This window comes from Dendroctonus ponderosae, unplaced genomic scaffold (assembly GCF_020466585.1).
Source record: "Dendroctonus ponderosae isolate FM_Combo_2020 unplaced genomic scaffold, Dpon_F_20191213v2 Dpon_F_20191213_3, whole genome shotgun sequence".
Lineage (NCBI taxonomy): Eukaryota > Metazoa > Arthropoda > Insecta > Coleoptera > Curculionidae > Dendroctonus > Dendroctonus ponderosae.
The window spans coordinates 856866-874762 of record NW_026018508.1 but is presented as its reverse complement, the minus strand read 5'-3'; the positions used below and the strand labels follow the sequence as shown (position 1 = coordinate 874762).

Genomic DNA, 17897 nt, shown 5'->3' with positions numbered 1-17897 from the left:
AGCCAAATTTCCAACCGAACTCCGGGCTTATACGGGGTGGTCACTCTTACATTGGGATCTCCTAAACGCAACGAGATACATACATCAACAGAGTTGATTAAATGGCGAAAAAGTTGAGCAGTTTAATGGTTATTTTAAAGCCATACTGAAATTAAACCTAGATGTCACGGTTTGCGAAATATCCTGAAAAAACTGAAAACGTGTATATTTTTAAAAAATATTCTCAGGAAAAAAACTATTAATCCGATTTTGATGAAACTTGGGCTACTTACATTTTTAATAAATGCCCTTTTCATGGTAGTGTCAGATTTTTTTTATTGGTGTTTAGTATTGCAAAATAACAGTCCACTTTGATTTTTCTTATGGACTTTTCTTATTGACTTTTTATCGTACTAAATAGAAAAAAATATTCGTTCATATACAGGGTACTGTATACAGGGTGTCTCATTTAAAATATCAACGTTGGATGTACTTTTCAATACACGCGGCAACAACGCGTTGATAAAAATATTTTAGTATCATATCCAATTATTTCGTTGCACAAATTTCCAGAAATTTTGTTCATCGCGTTCTGTACTAATCTAGATGCCATCAACCGTGTATATATCCAGTTCGACAGCCACAAGAAGCTCCTAACTTTCAAGACTTTTATTAAACAACTGATTCCGCAGTTCTCTTTTATTAACTTTCCCTAGGGCGTTTTTGGGAATATTCTCCACTACTTTCCACACCGTTGGCACCCAATACTTTGGCATTTTTCCTCCGCACCACTCCTTTAAGGCTGCTAAACTCTCAGGAGGTTCTTTATTGAAAACTAGCACAGCAGCTACTCGTTCCCCATAAGTTTGATCTGGAACACCAAGAACCGTACACTCTTTTATACCCGGATGGGCCAGAAGTAGGGTTTCGATTTGCAAGGCACTGATTTTATAGCCGCCTGATTTAATAATATCCGCGCTCTTTCTCCCTAGCATTTTAAAGTTACGCTTTTCTATAGAATACTGAGCAATGTCCCCCGTAATGAACCAGCCCTGCTCCGTAAATTCCTTTAGAGTTTCCTGCGGTTTATTGAAGTATTCCCGAAAAACACTCTCTCCTTTTACGAGGAGTTCTCCAGTTGGATCTTGATCTTGATCTTGAGCTGTGTTTTCAACAAGGAACTTTCCAGATTGATTTGCACATTTGAAGACGATTTCCTTGGTGTCTGGATCAGCTAAGGCAACGGACACTGAGGGTAAAGGCATTCCTACAAATCCAGGCTCTCGATCTGAGTCGTAATCGTTTGTTAAAGCCATCCCGATTTCAGTCATCCCATAGCGCTCTAGTAGCTTGTATCCAGATATTGCCAACCATCGTTCAAAAACTGGCTCTGGTAAGGGAGCAGATCCACTCACCATAAGCCTCATGTGGCTGCTCAGAAACTCCTTCACTAGCTCAGAGCTGGAAGACAGATTCAAATCAAACTCCTCGATGAGTTTGGAGAATATGGTGGGCACAGCCATAAAAACGGAAACTTTGCCTTCAACCTCCTGCTTTCTGTTTAGCAGGTAGGACCAAGCGAGGGCGGCGTTAAACTTCGGGAGCATGATAATGGAGGCTCCAACAAATAAAGGGCAAAATAGGGCATAAAGTGTCCCATGGACGTGATGAAGCGGCAACGTGTGCAAAATCATATCGCTTGCTGACCATTTCCATGCTTCAATGTGCATTTTCAGCTGCACATTGATATTCCTGTGCGTTAAAACCACTCCTGAAATTTTCACTTTCAAACATTTGCCAACAACAAACACTTGAGTGAACCTTTGGGATTGCCAGTAGTGCCGCTTGTGTACAGAATTAAAGCGTCACTGCTTTGATAGAATTCTTTAGATAGGGGATCAGGATTGGGATCAACGGACTTGTGAGTCTTCGCTCTGAGCAGCAGATCTTCTTCTAGCAGATGCTGTTGAATGCCAGATTTCCTGGATAGAGAATGGAGAGTTTTGGCAAACTCCAGAGAAGAAACCATTAACCTGCTATTGGCATCCTTGATGTAATACTCGAGCAATTGCTCTGGATGTAAAGGGCTTAGAGGCACAGCTGAAAAAAGCCAGCTGGATGCATTTGTGGGGGAACTGGATTTATTACATACCGATTTGCCCCGCCATCCAAATGGCCCATATGGTAATCACGTAGCTGGCATCATTGGGGCACAGAAACAACACTCTTTCTCCAGTGCTTCCACCCAATAAAATAGACAGTTTTGAAGACAACATCTGAGCCTCAATGAACAAGTTCCGGAAACTGTAGCTTCCAGTCTGGTCATAAATGGCAACTTTATTGCCATATTGTGGCGCATTGTAACAAACTGGAAGCACCAGCGGATCAGGGAATTGGCAGAATGATTTGCGCAAGAATAATCTGCTGGCTAATTTGTGAATTATTAATTTTGCAGGGTGAAAAATGGTTGTCAACATCATGTGGTTTAGAGGTTGAACGGGTTGGTGGTTGTCTGGTTTTGCTATTTTTCTGATGCCGTTTATTGATGTTTGTGCAAAAACTACGACATTTTGGTGAATGAAAAAGTATAGTAACAAATGAGAACGAATGTTTAAATTGACAGCGTCTAAATTCTTTTTTATCTATGTGTAGAAAGTAACCAAACTTGATTTATTGAAATTTTTTTCTTAAACTTATCTGCGTTTTCCCGGAGTTATGGACTTACAGCTAAAGCGCTGAACTTGATAAAAATGCTCTAAAACTTTGAACATTGCCGGGTTACAGTCTGCTCTAGTTCTGGCGTTATTGACTTGAAATTTCTGCAGTAAACAACATACATTTTTCGAAAGCTTGGAAAGTTTTGTCTAAAAAGCAGAGCAGACTAATCAACACTATTTTCGATTTTTCAGTTGTCGAGACAAATACGTTTTAAATTAAATCGCACTTGAAGCTTCCAAAGAATTATTTTAAATCAAGAATTATACTTTTAACCCTTTTGCTTCTTTTATGCCACGTTCCACACGGTTAATGGATCAAGTCCGTAGACACATTGTCTTAATTATACACTTCGCTGTCCAAATAGTCCTGAAACTCTTGAGGAGCACTCCACCAAACACTCAAAATACACAACTTAATTTCACTACAGACTCAATATTTCTTGCCACATGACAGCAGACGTCAGAAATTCCCAATTTAAAAAATCATGTTTGCTGCTAAATCCCCGTTGTTGGTCGGAAAAATACCACAAAATGGCAAAGGAAAACTTCCTCATTTGGAAAATCAACAGTTTTGAACACAAGGTTCGAAAATTGTCGCGATTTTATGAAACTTAGTCGGACGGAACTTTGAACAATTGTTCAGCAAAAAATCATACACTGCTACAAGCAAATGACATGGATTTGACATTGTACAGAAAATTGTCTTAAAAATTTATCTGCTTACAGTAGCCTGTTTTTATTCAGTAAATAATAATGTGTTTATTTATTTAATTAATTAATTTCAACACACAAGCTTTAATATACGTATTGCTTTCTATTAATAAACACTTAGGCTACCGTAATTAATTAAGCCTTACTTAAGATTGGTCTTCCATGAAAGGTAAGTGTTCCAAACCACAGCAACACTTTGCGCAAGTAAAACCTGATAATTTAAAGGAACGCAATAAAAATTAAACAGCTGAACTGCAGGCCACAGTTTGTAATTCGCCACCATAATATCGAGATAGTTTGAAGACACATCCTCCTTGGCTTCACTCAATGAACGGCCATTGATTAAATTCAGATTAGTTAGGAATAGTATGAGGAAACTCGGTGCGAAAACCAGTTGGTCTAGAGCGACTTTTTTCAGAGTGACGGCTGTGGACATTTCAGTGCCGATTTTTCGAGCCAGCACTTTGTACCACAAGCTTAACGTGGGCCCCTGAAACAATAAAAAATATTTTACCAACATAGCTTCAGTGTCGTCATCGAAAACCGAACCAATCAACAGGAAGTAGTGGATTGCGGATTCGAAGTGTCAATCGATTCACCTAACCTAGAAGCTTTGTAAACACGTAAACACAAGGAAAGCTTTATTACGCTAAACAAAAGTCCTAACAGGGCAGTAGCACGTACCACAAAGACGGTCCCTAGAAGAGTAAACTTGGCCGTTCGCTTAGGTTCGTATGTAGCTCCCCTTTTACCTTCTATAATGGTTTGGGCGATTATATCACCTGTGCCCATCAAAAGGCCAGTTTGGGCAGACTGCACAACCATAAAGTGGTCTTTCAGTAGCTTTTGATACACCCTGCGTAACGACATTATTTTCAGACAATTTACTGTTGATCGCTCAATAGTGGGCAGTTTTCCTCTGATAACCCAGGCAGCCAGAAGCACATGTTCTAAAAGCGTGTACGATAAGTCACACTAACATGATCTTTGTCTGATTTATGCGAGTTGAAGGCAGACGGCGACAGGAACGTAGAACGAACAGTACTCGATCGATCCAGAACATTCAGGATATGCAATTAATAGTTTTTGGTAATTAGTAGATGAATAGAATGAGGAAATTCTGGAAATTGGCTCAGTTAATCCTGCGGAACAGGGGTTCAAACACCGGCTTCGTAAGGAGGTTTTCCAGTCTTGCAAGCAAAATTTCCCCAAATTGGAACAGTGGAAAATTCAAGTACCTCCACATATGCCTTATCGGTTCCATAATACCTCAAGGAAAAATTAACTTGGAAGACGATCTTCGGCAGGCGATAGAAGACGGCGAACAAGCGATAGTTCAGCTGATGAACGAACTGCAAGACTTAGTGACTTCAGTCTCCAAAGAATACAGATCTTCACTGAGCCAGCAAATAGAGCTGATCCAAATCACTGGGGATGAAGCTTCGCATGAGCTCCTTCAGTTCAGAGCAGTAGCTGACGAGCTCAACAATGAACTGAATGAGTATGCGATCTTGCTCAAAGCCATTGGCGATATTGCTTACGATCAAACGATGATCAGTCTGATGGTGGACGCAAACGCTTTGGCGGTGATTTTGAAGAAATACAAGGAGTTGGAAATTGTTTTACTCCGGGAATTCGAGGCCAACAAACAGATGGAGTTGCAGCTGCTGCAAGTGAACATTGCCAGGATTGGCGCCAGAAAATGATTATTATCTGGCTGAACAGATGAAAATAAACTTCTTTATTTATGAGTTCTTTAATTCATTAAAATCTTCAATTAAAACACTTTTAAATAATTACGTTGCTTTTAGATTCTTTCAGCGATGAGTTGCCAGAAAGGAAACACCGTAAGATCCAGACCTCAGAAATACAAGAACAAAACCGCCTTTAAAAATAATCTTCATGACACGAGCCAGAGAACGAAAACGATCAACTCTATTTCAGTGGGAAACGTTTGCCAGAGATGCAAAGATATAATCGAATGGAAAATCAAGTACAAGAAGTACAAGCCTCTGAGCCAGCTTAAGACCTGCGTCAAGTGCGGCCAAAAGGCCATTTCCAAGGCTTATCACACTATATGCGATACTTGTAGGAAGAATTTAGGCAAGTATTCTGATTAATTGATATTGGTTTAATGAAGAGTCGCTTGGAGTAAACTATAAATGTATTTAATATACGAATATCGTTTCGGCTATTTATAATATATAACCATCATCAGGTAACAAGACCTAAAACTGCGTCAACGGAATTACAGGTGGAAAAAAGCCGGACATCGGTCACATTACAGAGGTTACAACACACTAAGTTTATGCTCAAATGAAGACTTAAGTCTTGTTATCTGATGATGGTTATATATTATAAATAACCGAAACGCGTTGTATATTAAATACATTTATAGTGGACTCCAAGCGACTTCATTCACCCTATATGTTTTCCGGCCACTACTTCGGATTCAAACAAAATCTAATTAGTTGAGATTGATGGCTTTTTTAGGAGTGTGCGCCAAATGCGGGGATCAAAAAGATGTAGTTGCACCGACAGCGACTGACTCAGAACAGGCACAGCTGGATGAAGAAATGAAGTCGTTGCTGAAATCTTTGCCGGAGCGGAAGCGCAGAACGTTCGTTAGATTTATGAATAAGAAAAATGATGAGGCCTCGCCCAGTAAGGAGGAACTGCTGAACAAGCTCGAAACCCTTAAGGTTGCAGACGATGAAGACGGGTTTACGGATGAAGAAAGTGATGACTCACTTGAGTGAAGCCTCGTTACTAATAAAACCATTCAATGTAAAATTGCTGGCTGTTTTTTCCTGTTTAATTAGTTAGCTTTAGCCATGAAGGAAGTGAAGATTCACTTGAGGGAAGCTCTGTTACTAAATAAACCCATTCAATTGAAAATTGGTGACTTTTCTCCAGTATAAGTAATTAGCTTTAGTTTCCAAGTTTTTGCAGCAAAAAACTAATATATGTAAGTATAAACACATCCCTCCAAAAAAATCGGGAACTGAAAAGTGATTGAAGGCAACAAATGAATAGTAACTGAAATAAAAATCCGAAACTCTGATCAGCAAGCACTATTTTTCAGAATCCCTAACCAACAATTGACATTGCCAATTTTATTATTTGTCAAAATATTTTAGATTTTTTAAAAAACGTATTTATTGCTACAAAAGATCTGCAACATAAAAAGTCCGAATTATCAGAGTGAACGGTGGTACTGTGACACAAAGCTTGTAAGATTGTAACCTAATTTCCACAAAGTCAGCTATGTAAATAAGCTTAAATCTCTATTTACATTGAAACAAAAAAACTTTGTCTGATACAGAATTCATTCTTATGTAAATGAGTAAATAAGATAGATAATACGACGATGCGATTTATCGAAATTTAAAGCAGTTATTGCTGATTGTTCTTGGTTGATAAACTATTGTTGCTGTCGAGACCCTTGTTGGAGTGCTAAAAACTATGACGAACCGAGTCTGTCCTTTGCTGAAAAACCCCGAGCAATATACTCCGGATCTGCAGGATTTGGCGAGAAATGAGCTGGCTAGAAACTATTGGCTACCCACTCTGGAAAGGACTGTTGGCAATTTTGTTGAAAAGGCCCAATCCCTAAACCCGGACAACCCGAAAGCCACTGAACATGCCAAGCAATGTTTGCAGAAGTTCCACAACTTGATAGAGAAAATAAAATTGGAGCCCAGGTAAGTACTCGGATATTTCAAAGCTACATTGTATTAACAGAAACTATTACTGGTAGGACTTTAGTTCCACTTAGTGTGAGAACACTGCTGGAGTTCAATGAGGAAAATTTGAGGGTGCACTTTAAAGATGCCTGGCAGACTCAAAAAGACACAGAGTCGGAACAGGCTCTTTCGCAGTTTAGCCACAGAATTAGTGAAATTGATTCCATAAGTGATTTTCATGAAAAATGGGTGGAATTGGCCAAAGGACTCCTGGCTGGGAATGTGTTCGATTGGGGCTCGGCTGCAGTCGCCAATATTCTGGACTCATCTTCAATTTTTGGCTTATCACATGCAATGGAGACTATTGAAGCCAGGCCATGGTTCATTGATGATGTTGATGTCTTCATACAAAGATTATATGTAAGTGTTTTCTATGCTATTCCGATAAATCTTTCTCTGATAAGAAGTAATGTATGAAAGCAGACGTAGTTATGAAAATCGCCCAAAATAATCGAACTATTCACTTTTGTTTAATTTGTCTAAAAATGTAAGCTTCAGTGTAAATACAGTTCAGCGAATCCAGATAACAACAGTGCAAATATATTTACGCTGATAACTATATGAGCAGTGATCAAAGAAGTTTTATGAAAATATAATAAATGTAAATTAAGTATTTGCCACATTTGAACGCAAAACCCCAAATATTATTGCTGGAAATTGACGTAAATTTCCCACCAAACACGTTGCTTGATAAGGAAGCACACATTCCTTCAATTGTGTAATAAAATAGCAGCTTTATCTCAGGATGATAGCATCATTTTGTTCCAATAGTTTTCTTTTTTCTTTTTTATCTTAAACTTTGACGAATTGTGTTGTAGAGTCACAACTTTAATAGTGCAGTGATTTTTGTCGACAATGCGGGAATGGACTTTATTCTCGGCATTTTACCATTTGTAAGAGAATTATTGACTAGGGGCACTAGAGTGATCCTGAGTGCCAATTCCTACCCTTCCTTAAACGATGTTACCTATAAGGAACTGAATAGATATTGCCGGAGTGCGGCGAAACAATGCAATATTCTGAAAAATGCAATCAACAATGGCCAGTTGTTAACGCTGGAAAATGGCCAAAAAGGCCCCTGTTTGGATCTTAAAAATTTACCTTCAGGTAAAATTTGTATTACCTTATATTATTTAATTTGATATTATTTGTTTTGTTTTAGAACTCTGTGATTTGATGGCTGAATCGGACTTGATAATTTTAGAAGGAATGGGCAGATCCATCCACACTAATCTAAATACGGAATTTACGGTCGACAGTCTTCGAATGGCCGTTCTGAAGAACGAATGGCTGGCCAAAAGCTTAGGAGCTCATCAGTTCAGTGTAATATTTAAATATCAACGCCCAGCATGAAAGTACCTGACTTAATTTTGACTATTTTTTTTATTCAGTGTTAAATTAGGGTCGTATTTGTTAATTGCAGTAAATTTTAGTACTAAATTATATTGTAATAAAGTTGTTTTAATTATGAAAATCTGCTGTTTTCATTCTGAATCTTCCAGACTAAAGTTACGTGAATTTTCAAAAGCTTCATTTTAAGATGAATTATTTGAAACCAGCCATTTTTGCGCCAAAAAACTCATTTGAACAAACGTCGGTGTCATGTGACTGTCTCTGTCAGATACTAAAGGATAAAATGAGACCAAGAATGTCTGCGATCTGGTCTGACTGGTTGGCATGTTTTGACGTTCGTTTATAACCTAAAAGTGAAACCAATATTTTGATTTTCAATTGTGGAGAGTGTGTCCATTTCCAATGGATTTTCTTCGCAAGCCACTATCCACCCATCATGGAATTTGCTGAACTGATCACAACCCCCAAGCTGGATGGGGTGATTTTGCATTCGCCATTTCATGAGCCAATCGACGGCACTTTATGCATTACTGGCCATCATCTCATACTTTCCACTAGGAAGGAAAACGTACAAGAGCTATGGGTAACTGAAAGAATGTAAGTATACCCAGTATACAGTTTAAGGTGTATATATTTGCAGCTGTTGATCCAGGCAATAGATTCCATTGAAAAGAAACAGCCGCCTGGTTCTAGTCAGAACGGGGGCACAATCGTCCTCAAATGCAAAGACTTTCGCCAGTTACAGCTGGACATTCCGACTAGTTACGATTTTCACAATGTATACACCTCAATTGAACGTCTCTCTAACTTGGACAGGGCTGAACTCTCTTATCCATTCTTCTATCGGCCAATGTACCCTCTTTTAGAGGACGGGCATACTTTGTTCAGGCCTGAAACCGAGTTCGCCAAATTGCTCGCTACTGATCAATGGAGAATCTCGCACGTGAACCGGAACTATTCAGTCTGCAAGAGCTACAGTTCAGTGTGGATTGTTCATAAGTCTGTTGATGATAATACATTGATGGCTGCTGCGAGTTATCGGGAAGGAGGGCGGATTCCCCTGTTGAGCTACCGGCATGATAATGGTAGGTGAATAAATAATAACAGCTATTCTAGTTTTTGCTTGATTTGAGTGATTTACTTTTAGGTACCGTTTTATTGCGGAGCAGTCAGCCGTTAGTTGGGAACAGTGGTAAGCGCTCAAGACCAGATGAGAAGATCTTGGACGCGGTGGCGGTAAAAGATAAAAAAGGGTTTATCTTTGACACTAGAAGCACTGGACTAGCGGGGCACTGTAAAGGAAAGGGTGGAGGTACTGAACCAGATATGCACTATGCTCAATGGCAGAAGATACATAAAAACCTAGACAAACTAGTCAAGTGCGATGGCAGCGTTCAGGACCATTTCAGCAAGCTCATCGAGGGTGAGGTTACATAAATTTGGCTAAAAACCGCTCGCTAAGGCCGAATTTTCAGCTTGCCACGACACATCCATATCAACAGATAAATGGCTGCAGCGTCTGGAAAATTGCCACTGGCTAACTCACATCCAAAGTGTTCTAAGTGCTGCATGTCTAGTGGCTCAATGTTTGGATAAGGACGAGTCCAATGTGTTAGTCCATGGCTCATCGGGACTGGATGCCACTTTGCTGGTCACTTCTGTTACTCAAGTCGTCCTTAACCCGGACTGTAGAACGGTTAGAGGTGCGGTCTAAGAGCGCTGATTATTCAATGTTCTAAGGGTTGATTTTCAGGGCTGCAAGCATTAATAGAAAGAGAGTGGTTACAGGCTGGTCACCCATTTCAGCTAAGAAATGCGCGGTTTTGCTATTCAAACGCCAAGGCCAAGAACCAACAGCCCACCTTTCTGCTGTTCTTGGACTGCATTCACCAACTGCACTACCAGTTTCCCTATAGCTTCGAGTTCACCACTCAGATGCTGATCTTGATCTTTGAAAATTCATATTTCAGCAATTTCGGTGAATATCTTGTGCGAGTTTGGCTGTAGTCATAAGTGGAATTTGCAGGTACCTTCATCGGAAATAACGAGCAGGAAAGACAAGAAATGCGACTGGCCGAGACAACGACTAGCTTTTGGTCCTACTTGAACAGGCCGGACGTAATTACCAACTTTTTAAACCCCATGTATGAGCCCAACAAGGCCGCCATTTGGCCTAGTATAGCTCCGGTTAGCTTAGTACTATGGCGAGAGCTTTATCTCAGGTATGGAGTTGGGAAAAACAAAACAATTTTGATCCATTTGTATAAATTCCAGATGGGTGATTGATCCGAAGCACCAAAGAACTGCCGCCCAAAAAGCGGATGATTTGATTCAGAACGACAAAAATCTTCGAACCAAAGCGATCCGGATGAGGAAACAGCTAATGGACCTGCAAAAGGAGCTTCAAACCTTAACGGCAGACAGTGAGTGCGAGATATTGCATGAAAGTTGATTTAGACTGTCGCTCTCAACAAGTACGCTTATTAAGTAAGTAATACAATGCGTTTTTACTCTCTTACAACTTTCCGATTTTTTAAATAAGGAATCGAATATTTTTTTATGTACTTCAGTATTTGCTATTTAAGTTTAGTTTTATGAATCCTCAAGTGATTGTGTCGTTTGAGTTCTCGAACTTTTCGTTTTTTCTTGTTTTTGTCTTAAAGAACACTTTAAATTAACCAGTTTCAGTGGAAAAAATTTCTGGATGGTCCATAAATCAAGCCAAAAAACCCTTAAGTTTGAGGAAAGTCACCATTTTCAGGATAAATTTCGAGCGGTGTTGCCAAACTGCACAAAACGTTTTAAGTTAATGAAAATTGTTTCCTTGGATACCTAGCATACAGGGTAGAGTGTCCTACCGGAAACTGCTGCGATTTGTATCTAGCAAACTGTAATTAGGAGAAATTTGAAAATTGGACATTGTGGTGAAGTCATTGGGGTAAGCGGTCTAAAATATTTTCATGATGGCCACACTTTAGGTTATACCGGAAGTAGGTATGAACTTGCTTATTTTAAATCGCACACCCTATACAGGGTGGCCATTTTCTGAATCTTTGTATGGGTAATTTCTACATTTTTAAAGATAGAGAATCCGTTAAATGATCAAAATTGGGCAGAATTCGATTGTCTATTCATTACCGTTTTCAAAATTTAGGTACCCGACTTGGTTCCTGAAATATGCTGAAAAGGCAAGAAGTCAACACTTTTTTAATTATCATATAAAACGTAAACTACTTAAATTAGAAAATAAGTTTAAATTGTCTGGTAGAATTTTGGTCTTCTGAACTTAACAATGTTTTGTTTGTATATTTTTTGTAACAACTATTTGCATATTTTTCTTCTTTTGTTGCCGTAAAACTTCAAAAGATAAAAAATGTGTAGTAGGCTATGGAAACAAGAACTATATTATCACACAAAGCACAAAACAAAAATGAAATAATTAACAGACACAATCATGTTTACTGGGCTAATGAAAATCATCATCTAATTGAAAATAGGCGAGATCAACGTGTTTTTTTTTGTGAATGTGTGGTGAGGCATTATTAGTGATAAAATTATTGGTCCATTCTTTTATAAACACAATTTAAATATGGAGATATTTACACTTTTTACCAAATGAACTTGAAGACATGTTGAATAGTTTTCCGTTAGCATCGTAATTTTAAAAACGGTAATGGATAGGCAATCGAATTCTGCCCAATTAACGGATTCTCTATCTTTAAAAATGTAGAAGTTACCCATACAAAGATTCAGAAAATGGTCACCTTGTATATTATTACATTTTTGAATTCTAATTGTATTTAATGTATAATATCCTATACCTCAGTCTAACCTTATGGAGACATTTGAAATTTTATGTAAAAAATTACAGTTGCAGCCACTTGAATAATTATTCATTTTTTCTATAAAAGAATTTGTCATACTTAATTTGATGTCGATGATTGTCGCATCTATTGGTGGAAAGGACCTAGTTTAATGGAATTTCGAAAACATTTTGAAAACTATTAATACAAAGTGTTTAAAAAAAAAGTTTCAATATACAGTTGAAAAAACCGCCCAAAATCATTTTTTTCAAACGAAAACTCCCATTTTTGATAATATTGTCAATTTAATGTTTTCATATGGCTATTTTGCAGCATCTTCTTTTAAATCCTGTCACTCTTAGTTGCCAATGACGAAAGTGGCCATTTTTGATGCAATAAAATGCCAAAGGAATGCTGACAGCTGTCAGTTACCTTTTGAAAATAATTAATAATCATGTCCGGGCGCTTAAATTATACAAACGAAGATTATTTAAACTATTATTTATGGAGAATGATTATTAATTATTTTCAAAAGGTAACTGACAGCTGTCAGCATTCCTTTGGCATTTGATAGCATTAAAAATGGCCACTTTCGTCATGGCAACTAAGAGTGACMGGATTTAAATTGAGATGCGGCAAAATAGCCATTTGAAACACTTTTGGAATAGACATCGTTACACAAATTTACACTTATTTTTAATACTGAAWATKACAAAATTATCAAAAATKSGGGTTTCCATTTGGAAAAWTTGATTTTGGGCGGTTTTCACAACTGTATTCTGAAACKTATTTTTTTAACACTTTRTATTAATAGTTTTCAAAATGTTTTCGAAATTCCATTAAAGTAAGAACTTTCCAACAATAGAAGCGACTCAAATTAAGTATGAMAAATTTCCTTATAGGAAAAATGAATAATTATTCGAGTGACTGCAACTGTCATTCTTTACATAARATTACAAATATTTCAAAGAACGGTTAGACTTGGCTACAGGATATTGTATATGAAATCTATTTAGATATTTTGCATGTGTAGTTATCAATTGTTAAGACACGATTWCGGACCACATAACACCGGACAATCTCATTTTCGTGCATAAATAAGTGGTTTTGGAAAAGCGAAATTCAAAAGTTTGTGTTTTTGGCTTAATTTATGGACCATCCTGTAAGAAAAGCACACATACACCACTTTGAATTACTTTAATTCCAAACGCATATGAGCGATTTAATAACATCCATCTACCAATTCGTCATCTACCAGACTAACCCCGCCTAAGAGGGTTCCTACTCGGTATTTCCACACTTATCGCTATAACCTGACCCATAAACAATCAGTGCATTTATTTATGGGTTTCTCTTGAGTTTCTGGTCGCCCGAGTGTTTTACTTATAGAGCACGAATCAATTATCGACAACAATCCAGGAATGTTTAGTGCTTTTTAATTTAATGTGTTCTTTAAGAAAAAAACTGAAAGTTCGGAGGGACTCAAACGACACGATCACCCATTTTCCTTCTTAAGGTCATGACTGTTCATCAAAATGCGCACTAGGATATTTCGAATGCAGTTTATTCAGATTTTGATTGTCTAGTCATGTTATACTTAAATTATATTGAGTTAGCTTAAAGTGTGCGTATTTTTCTTTTTACCCGTATTATCAAAACCGACAACATTTTTATAGCACCTTTATCCATAATGTTTGGTCCGCCGTTTCGTTTTCAAGACGGCATCATCAACTTTGCTTTCTTTCAGTACGGCCCCAATTGATAATTTCTTGAATGCGAAACGTCTGACCCAAAAAGCTGAGAAGACGGTTTTCCTTTTCTTTATTAGCAAAGGTATTGAGAAGGAAATTCATGTAGTAGAAATTCAGTCGGTTGTTGTCTATGAAATTAGAAAAATTATCGTTAGTCGACATAAACCCAGCACAAGGGCCGTGACCCCCATGAGAACCATGATGAGATGGTTGTTCATGACATGACATTGGCATCGCTGGATAGAGAATTGAAATGTGATTCAGTCATAACATAAGTGAGGAAATTGGAATGGTTTTGACCCAGAAAGCGAAATTGTAATATCAGACACTTAGGTGCAAGATTATGTAAAAATTTTATGTTTTTTGTCCCGTTTTTGCCCATTTCTCGGAAGCAAAATGAGCAAGAACGCTCATTTTTACATCATTCTAGGAAGAACTAAATCGCCTTTTTAAAAAGGGAACCATCGATCAGGAAATGCTGGCAGTTTTCTCAAAAAGTTTCAGATCTGCGTGGTTTTTTTAATTGAATTTGAACCAGATAATTCGTTTTGGCACCGTTGGATAGATAATTGAAAATTCGATTTAGCACTAACAACATGAGTGAGGAAGTTCGAGCAGTTTTGACCCAGAAAGCGAAATTTCTGGAGTTTTTCCTCAAGTCAGGAGGGGGCATGTAGCAGAAATTCAGTCTTTTGTTGTCTATGAAATTAGAAAAATTATCGTAAGTTGACATAAACCCAACAATTTCCGCCCTTGAATCTAGATGATATTCGAGTGTGCGGTGCGGTCCTGAAACCTTTTTCAAAACAGCTCAGCATAATGAAAGGCCGCTGATTTGCTGCATTCTTGGGCAACTGTAAACCGTTGCTAATGGTTTTGTTTCGTCTGCTTAAATCATATCGCTCTGGCCGGCAAAACAAGGCGATTTTTTCGGGGAAGTCTCAGCGAAATCGCTGAAATCCAATACGGAACGCTCAGGCAACTCGACGCCCGTTAAGATAAGAATGCAGCTGGGCAACAAATTTATAACGTTTAAATCCTGCATAGGCAAGCAAATCTAAACGCAAATTGCACCTGCATTGAATGAGTAATGGGTGTCACCCTTAAGTGCTTTATGTTATTAATCTATCATCATATTTAAGATCCTTACTCGAGCTAATCGAGTCAGTCAGCTTGAAAGCACGATAGAGGAGGTATTTTTAAATTTCGTAATTTTCAAATAAAGTCAAGTTTTCTGCCATTGATTGTTAGTTAACTAGTGTTGAGGGCGGTAACTGATAAATCCGTTGAAATTTGATGATATTGAAATGCTGAAAATATTTCTACCATCGACAAGGTAAAATTGTAACCACCGGCAGTTTTAAATAAAAAATCAATGACAAAGAACTTTTAGTCGGCCGGTTATAACCTCGGGCGAAAAAGGAAAAAAACGGACCATGATTATCCACGAATTGAGTCCTATGCGTGATACAACTTCCAGTATCGTATCGCAAGATTTTCAGTTGAACGCAAAAACTTTTCAAAAAACTGCCTGTTGCTAAGCTTTGGAACCGCTAAGTCACGACAAAGTCTCTTCGATTCCGTAGAATCCCTAAGGCTCGACTACAAACTGGTTTTTCCATGGGGAGCTTAAAGAGGGCTGCTTTTAAATTTCGAATCCATCCCTGGACCAAACCCGTCAGATTTAATGATGTTTGGACAATAAAGAACAGCTTGAAGATATTGCAAGGGGCAATTCAGCAATCTACTAAAAGTGTGGGGTTTCAGCCAGTCTGACCGATAAGTAATAAATGAATGTTCATTTTTATCGCTTATCGCTGATGAATAAAATCCCGTTGAAACTAAACCTGACAATTTATCATTGCAAAGTATCAATAAAGATTTTGCCTTAAAACAATAGCAGTTTCTGATTTTTTGAATGCCTGAAATGATAAACAATCCATGAAATCAGTTTGGAACGTCCAACTGTTTGAAAAGCTCCAATAATGCCGCGTCATGTTCCGCTACTGATTTAATTTTAATAGTACGTTACGGTTTGGTCATTGTAAAAATAATGGAAAAAAGTGAAGCACGGCAAAGCCGAGATTATGACCTCTTTGTTGTGCAGCATTTGAGATGAAGCTGATCGTTACAGGTACTTTAAATCGTGGTACCACTCGCTACAGGTAAATTATGATCGCATGGGTTCCACACCCTACAGGACCGTCATGAAAGTGAAGAAGCAGCATGTCGGGCTCAAACTGAAAGACGTAATCAACCCCCTGAGACATTTAATGGGTGGTCTTGGGTTCCCATTGTGTCCCATGAAGGACTTTTCGGAAAAAGGCTTGCACATGTAGGGAACTTTCTAATATTCGTGCCTTGAATCATCCGGCACCCCGGTGAGGACAATGACCACCGTGTGTCTTTGCTACGAAAAACTGCTTTTTTTTTCATTTCAGTAATTAAAAGCGTGAAAGTTTAGATATTGAGTTCGTCCCTGTACAAAGCGCCATGCTCTTTCGATCTCAGGTAAATCGTCTTCCACCTGCTTGAAAATTACAAAGTCAGTGGTGGAACTTGTATTATTGGATGTTGGTTTCTAGCTAGTGAAGCGTAAAATAATTCATTATGAAAACTCAATTTTCCCTGGCTTAATTATGCGGGCTCTATTAGTTTTATGGCCATTATCAAATCAAATAAGGGTGGTCGCGTGACCCGCATGAGATTTGGGGTACTTTTGACCTGATGCCTCTTACTATTGCATTGAATCTCCATCTTCGCAGATATGAAGTTAAATTAATAGGGGCGAAATAGGGGCTTCAACTAGATATAATAGTTGTGAATCATTGAATAATCTGTGAAGAATATTGACCTGCAAACATCAACCCTTTTGCATCACATCGATAGGACAAAGTCAGCAAAAGCAGAGAGAAGTCTGCCCTATAACTGAAAAGTTTCGATTTTGAGTCACSATCAGGGAATTTTCAAAAATTGTTTAATTTTGTTCTCGAGGAACTTTAAGCGGGTCGCGGTCCAGCATTATTCACTCAAAAGCTTGCAAGCAGAGACTAGTTCTCTTATGTATGATACCAGTAGGACAAAGTTTTGATTTTGAGTTTTGCGGATATTTAAGCATTTGTTTCAGTGCCAAGTTATACCGGCCGAACGCAAAACTGCAAATATTTATTTTTCAAACTGCATTTTCACATTTTTGACCTGGTTTAAGGACTAGAGGGCTGCGAAAACCCTCATTTCATTGTCATGATAATGTAGAAATAATGCTGCAGATTGAAAAATCTCGAATAAAACTTTAGGAAACATTGGCAATGGGTACGAAAGAAGTTTAAATACTTCTGCAACGTTGTGAATAATTACAAATATCAAATTTAAAAAATGAGGAATTGCTTCAGATTTTATTCGGACTAAATACTCTGCAAAACTGCGACAAAAAATCCAGAAGAGGCGGAGGATATCAAGAAAAATAATTAACTAGTTGACGAATTTCTCCTATCTTATTCAGCAAGTCAAACAACTCATCATTGCGTTTCCTGAAACGAACACTTGAAAGATTAAAACCAAGCATTAAATGAATGGGTCATTATGGCTTTTTAAGACAAAATCAGCAGTTTTGCATCAAAAACACTCTTTCCGTCAAAGATCTTCAGGTAACACAAAAAGACGTCATTGAAATGTTCAAACACTTCAAAATTTTCCAATAAATTCCCTTACCTAATTCCAGCGACGATCTTCAGTAATTTGCAGTTCAGCTGGGCCACTTCGTGGCCTTTCACCAGTAGACAAAGCCTCTATTCTTGGATGAGTGTGGATCTAGTCATGAGATATTTAAAGTTACAT

At 38.0% G+C, this 17897-nt stretch overlaps 3 protein-coding genes across 8 annotated transcripts; 2 read left to right on the top strand and 1 right to left on the bottom strand.

Annotated features, from left to right (window-relative positions):
* Nucleotides 1-291: 291 nt before the first annotated feature.
* LOC109542551 (malonate--CoA ligase ACSF3, mitochondrial) lies at nucleotides 292-4376 on the bottom strand. Of its 4 annotated transcripts, none has more exons than XM_048664730.1 (5): nucleotides 3957-4036; nucleotides 2132-3897; nucleotides 2013-2079; nucleotides 1801-1961; nucleotides 292-1750 (listed from the first exon to the last, which is right to left on the bottom strand). In XM_048664730.1, exons 2-5 carry the CDS (start codon nucleotides 2457-2459, stop codon nucleotides 633-635), a joined length of 1674 nt encoding a protein of 557 aa, XP_048520687.1. In that variant the 5' UTR covers nucleotides 2460-3897; nucleotides 3957-4036; the 3' UTR covers nucleotides 292-632. The 4 variants fall into 4 exon arrangements, with proteins under 4 accessions (XP_048520687.1, XP_048520686.1, XP_019767376.2 ...); XM_048664731.1 differs by having other exon boundaries at nucleotides 634-850; nucleotides 1395-1750; nucleotides 1801-2079; XM_048664729.1 differs by lacking the exon at nucleotides 3957-4036 and adding an exon at nucleotides 4092-4376 and having other exon boundaries at nucleotides 1801-2079.
* LOC109542552 (4'-phosphopantetheine phosphatase) lies at nucleotides 3979-8627 on the top strand. 3 transcript variants are annotated; one of them, XR_007281079.1, is made up of 6 exons: nucleotides 3980-4135; nucleotides 5219-5510; nucleotides 5901-7111; nucleotides 7168-7513; nucleotides 7972-8260; nucleotides 8316-8627. XR_007281079.1 is itself a non-coding variant. In XM_048664732.1 (4 exons), the coding sequence occupies exons 1-4, from the start codon at nucleotides 6873-6875 to the stop codon at nucleotides 8504-8506; spliced, it is 1065 nt and encodes a 354-aa protein (XP_048520689.1). In that variant the 5' UTR covers nucleotides 6527-6872; the 3' UTR covers nucleotides 8507-8627. The 3 variants fall into 3 exon arrangements, 2 of the variants coding, with proteins under 2 accessions (XP_019767377.1, XP_048520689.1); XM_048664732.1 differs by lacking the exons at nucleotides 3980-4135; nucleotides 5219-5510 and having other exon boundaries at nucleotides 6527-7111; XM_019911818.2 differs by lacking the exons at nucleotides 5219-5510; nucleotides 5901-7111; nucleotides 7168-7513; nucleotides 7972-8260; nucleotides 8316-8627 and adding exons at nucleotides 4287-4448; nucleotides 4505-5158 and having other exon boundaries at nucleotides 3979-4135.
* A 203-nt stretch (nucleotides 8628-8830) lies between these two features.
* On the top strand, nucleotides 8831-15957 carry LOC125503969 (myotubularin-related protein 9-like). The gene is made up of 8 exons (XM_048665208.1): nucleotides 8831-9089; nucleotides 9147-9591; nucleotides 9654-9929; nucleotides 9982-10209; nucleotides 10260-10484; nucleotides 10533-10728; nucleotides 10781-10993; nucleotides 15647-15957. The coding sequence occupies exons 1-7, from the start codon at nucleotides 8943-8945 to the stop codon at nucleotides 10956-10958; spliced, it is 1695 nt and encodes a 564-aa protein (XP_048521165.1). The 5' UTR covers nucleotides 8831-8942; the 3' UTR covers nucleotides 10959-10993; nucleotides 15647-15957.
* The last annotated feature ends 1940 nt before the right edge of the window (nucleotides 15958-17897 follow it).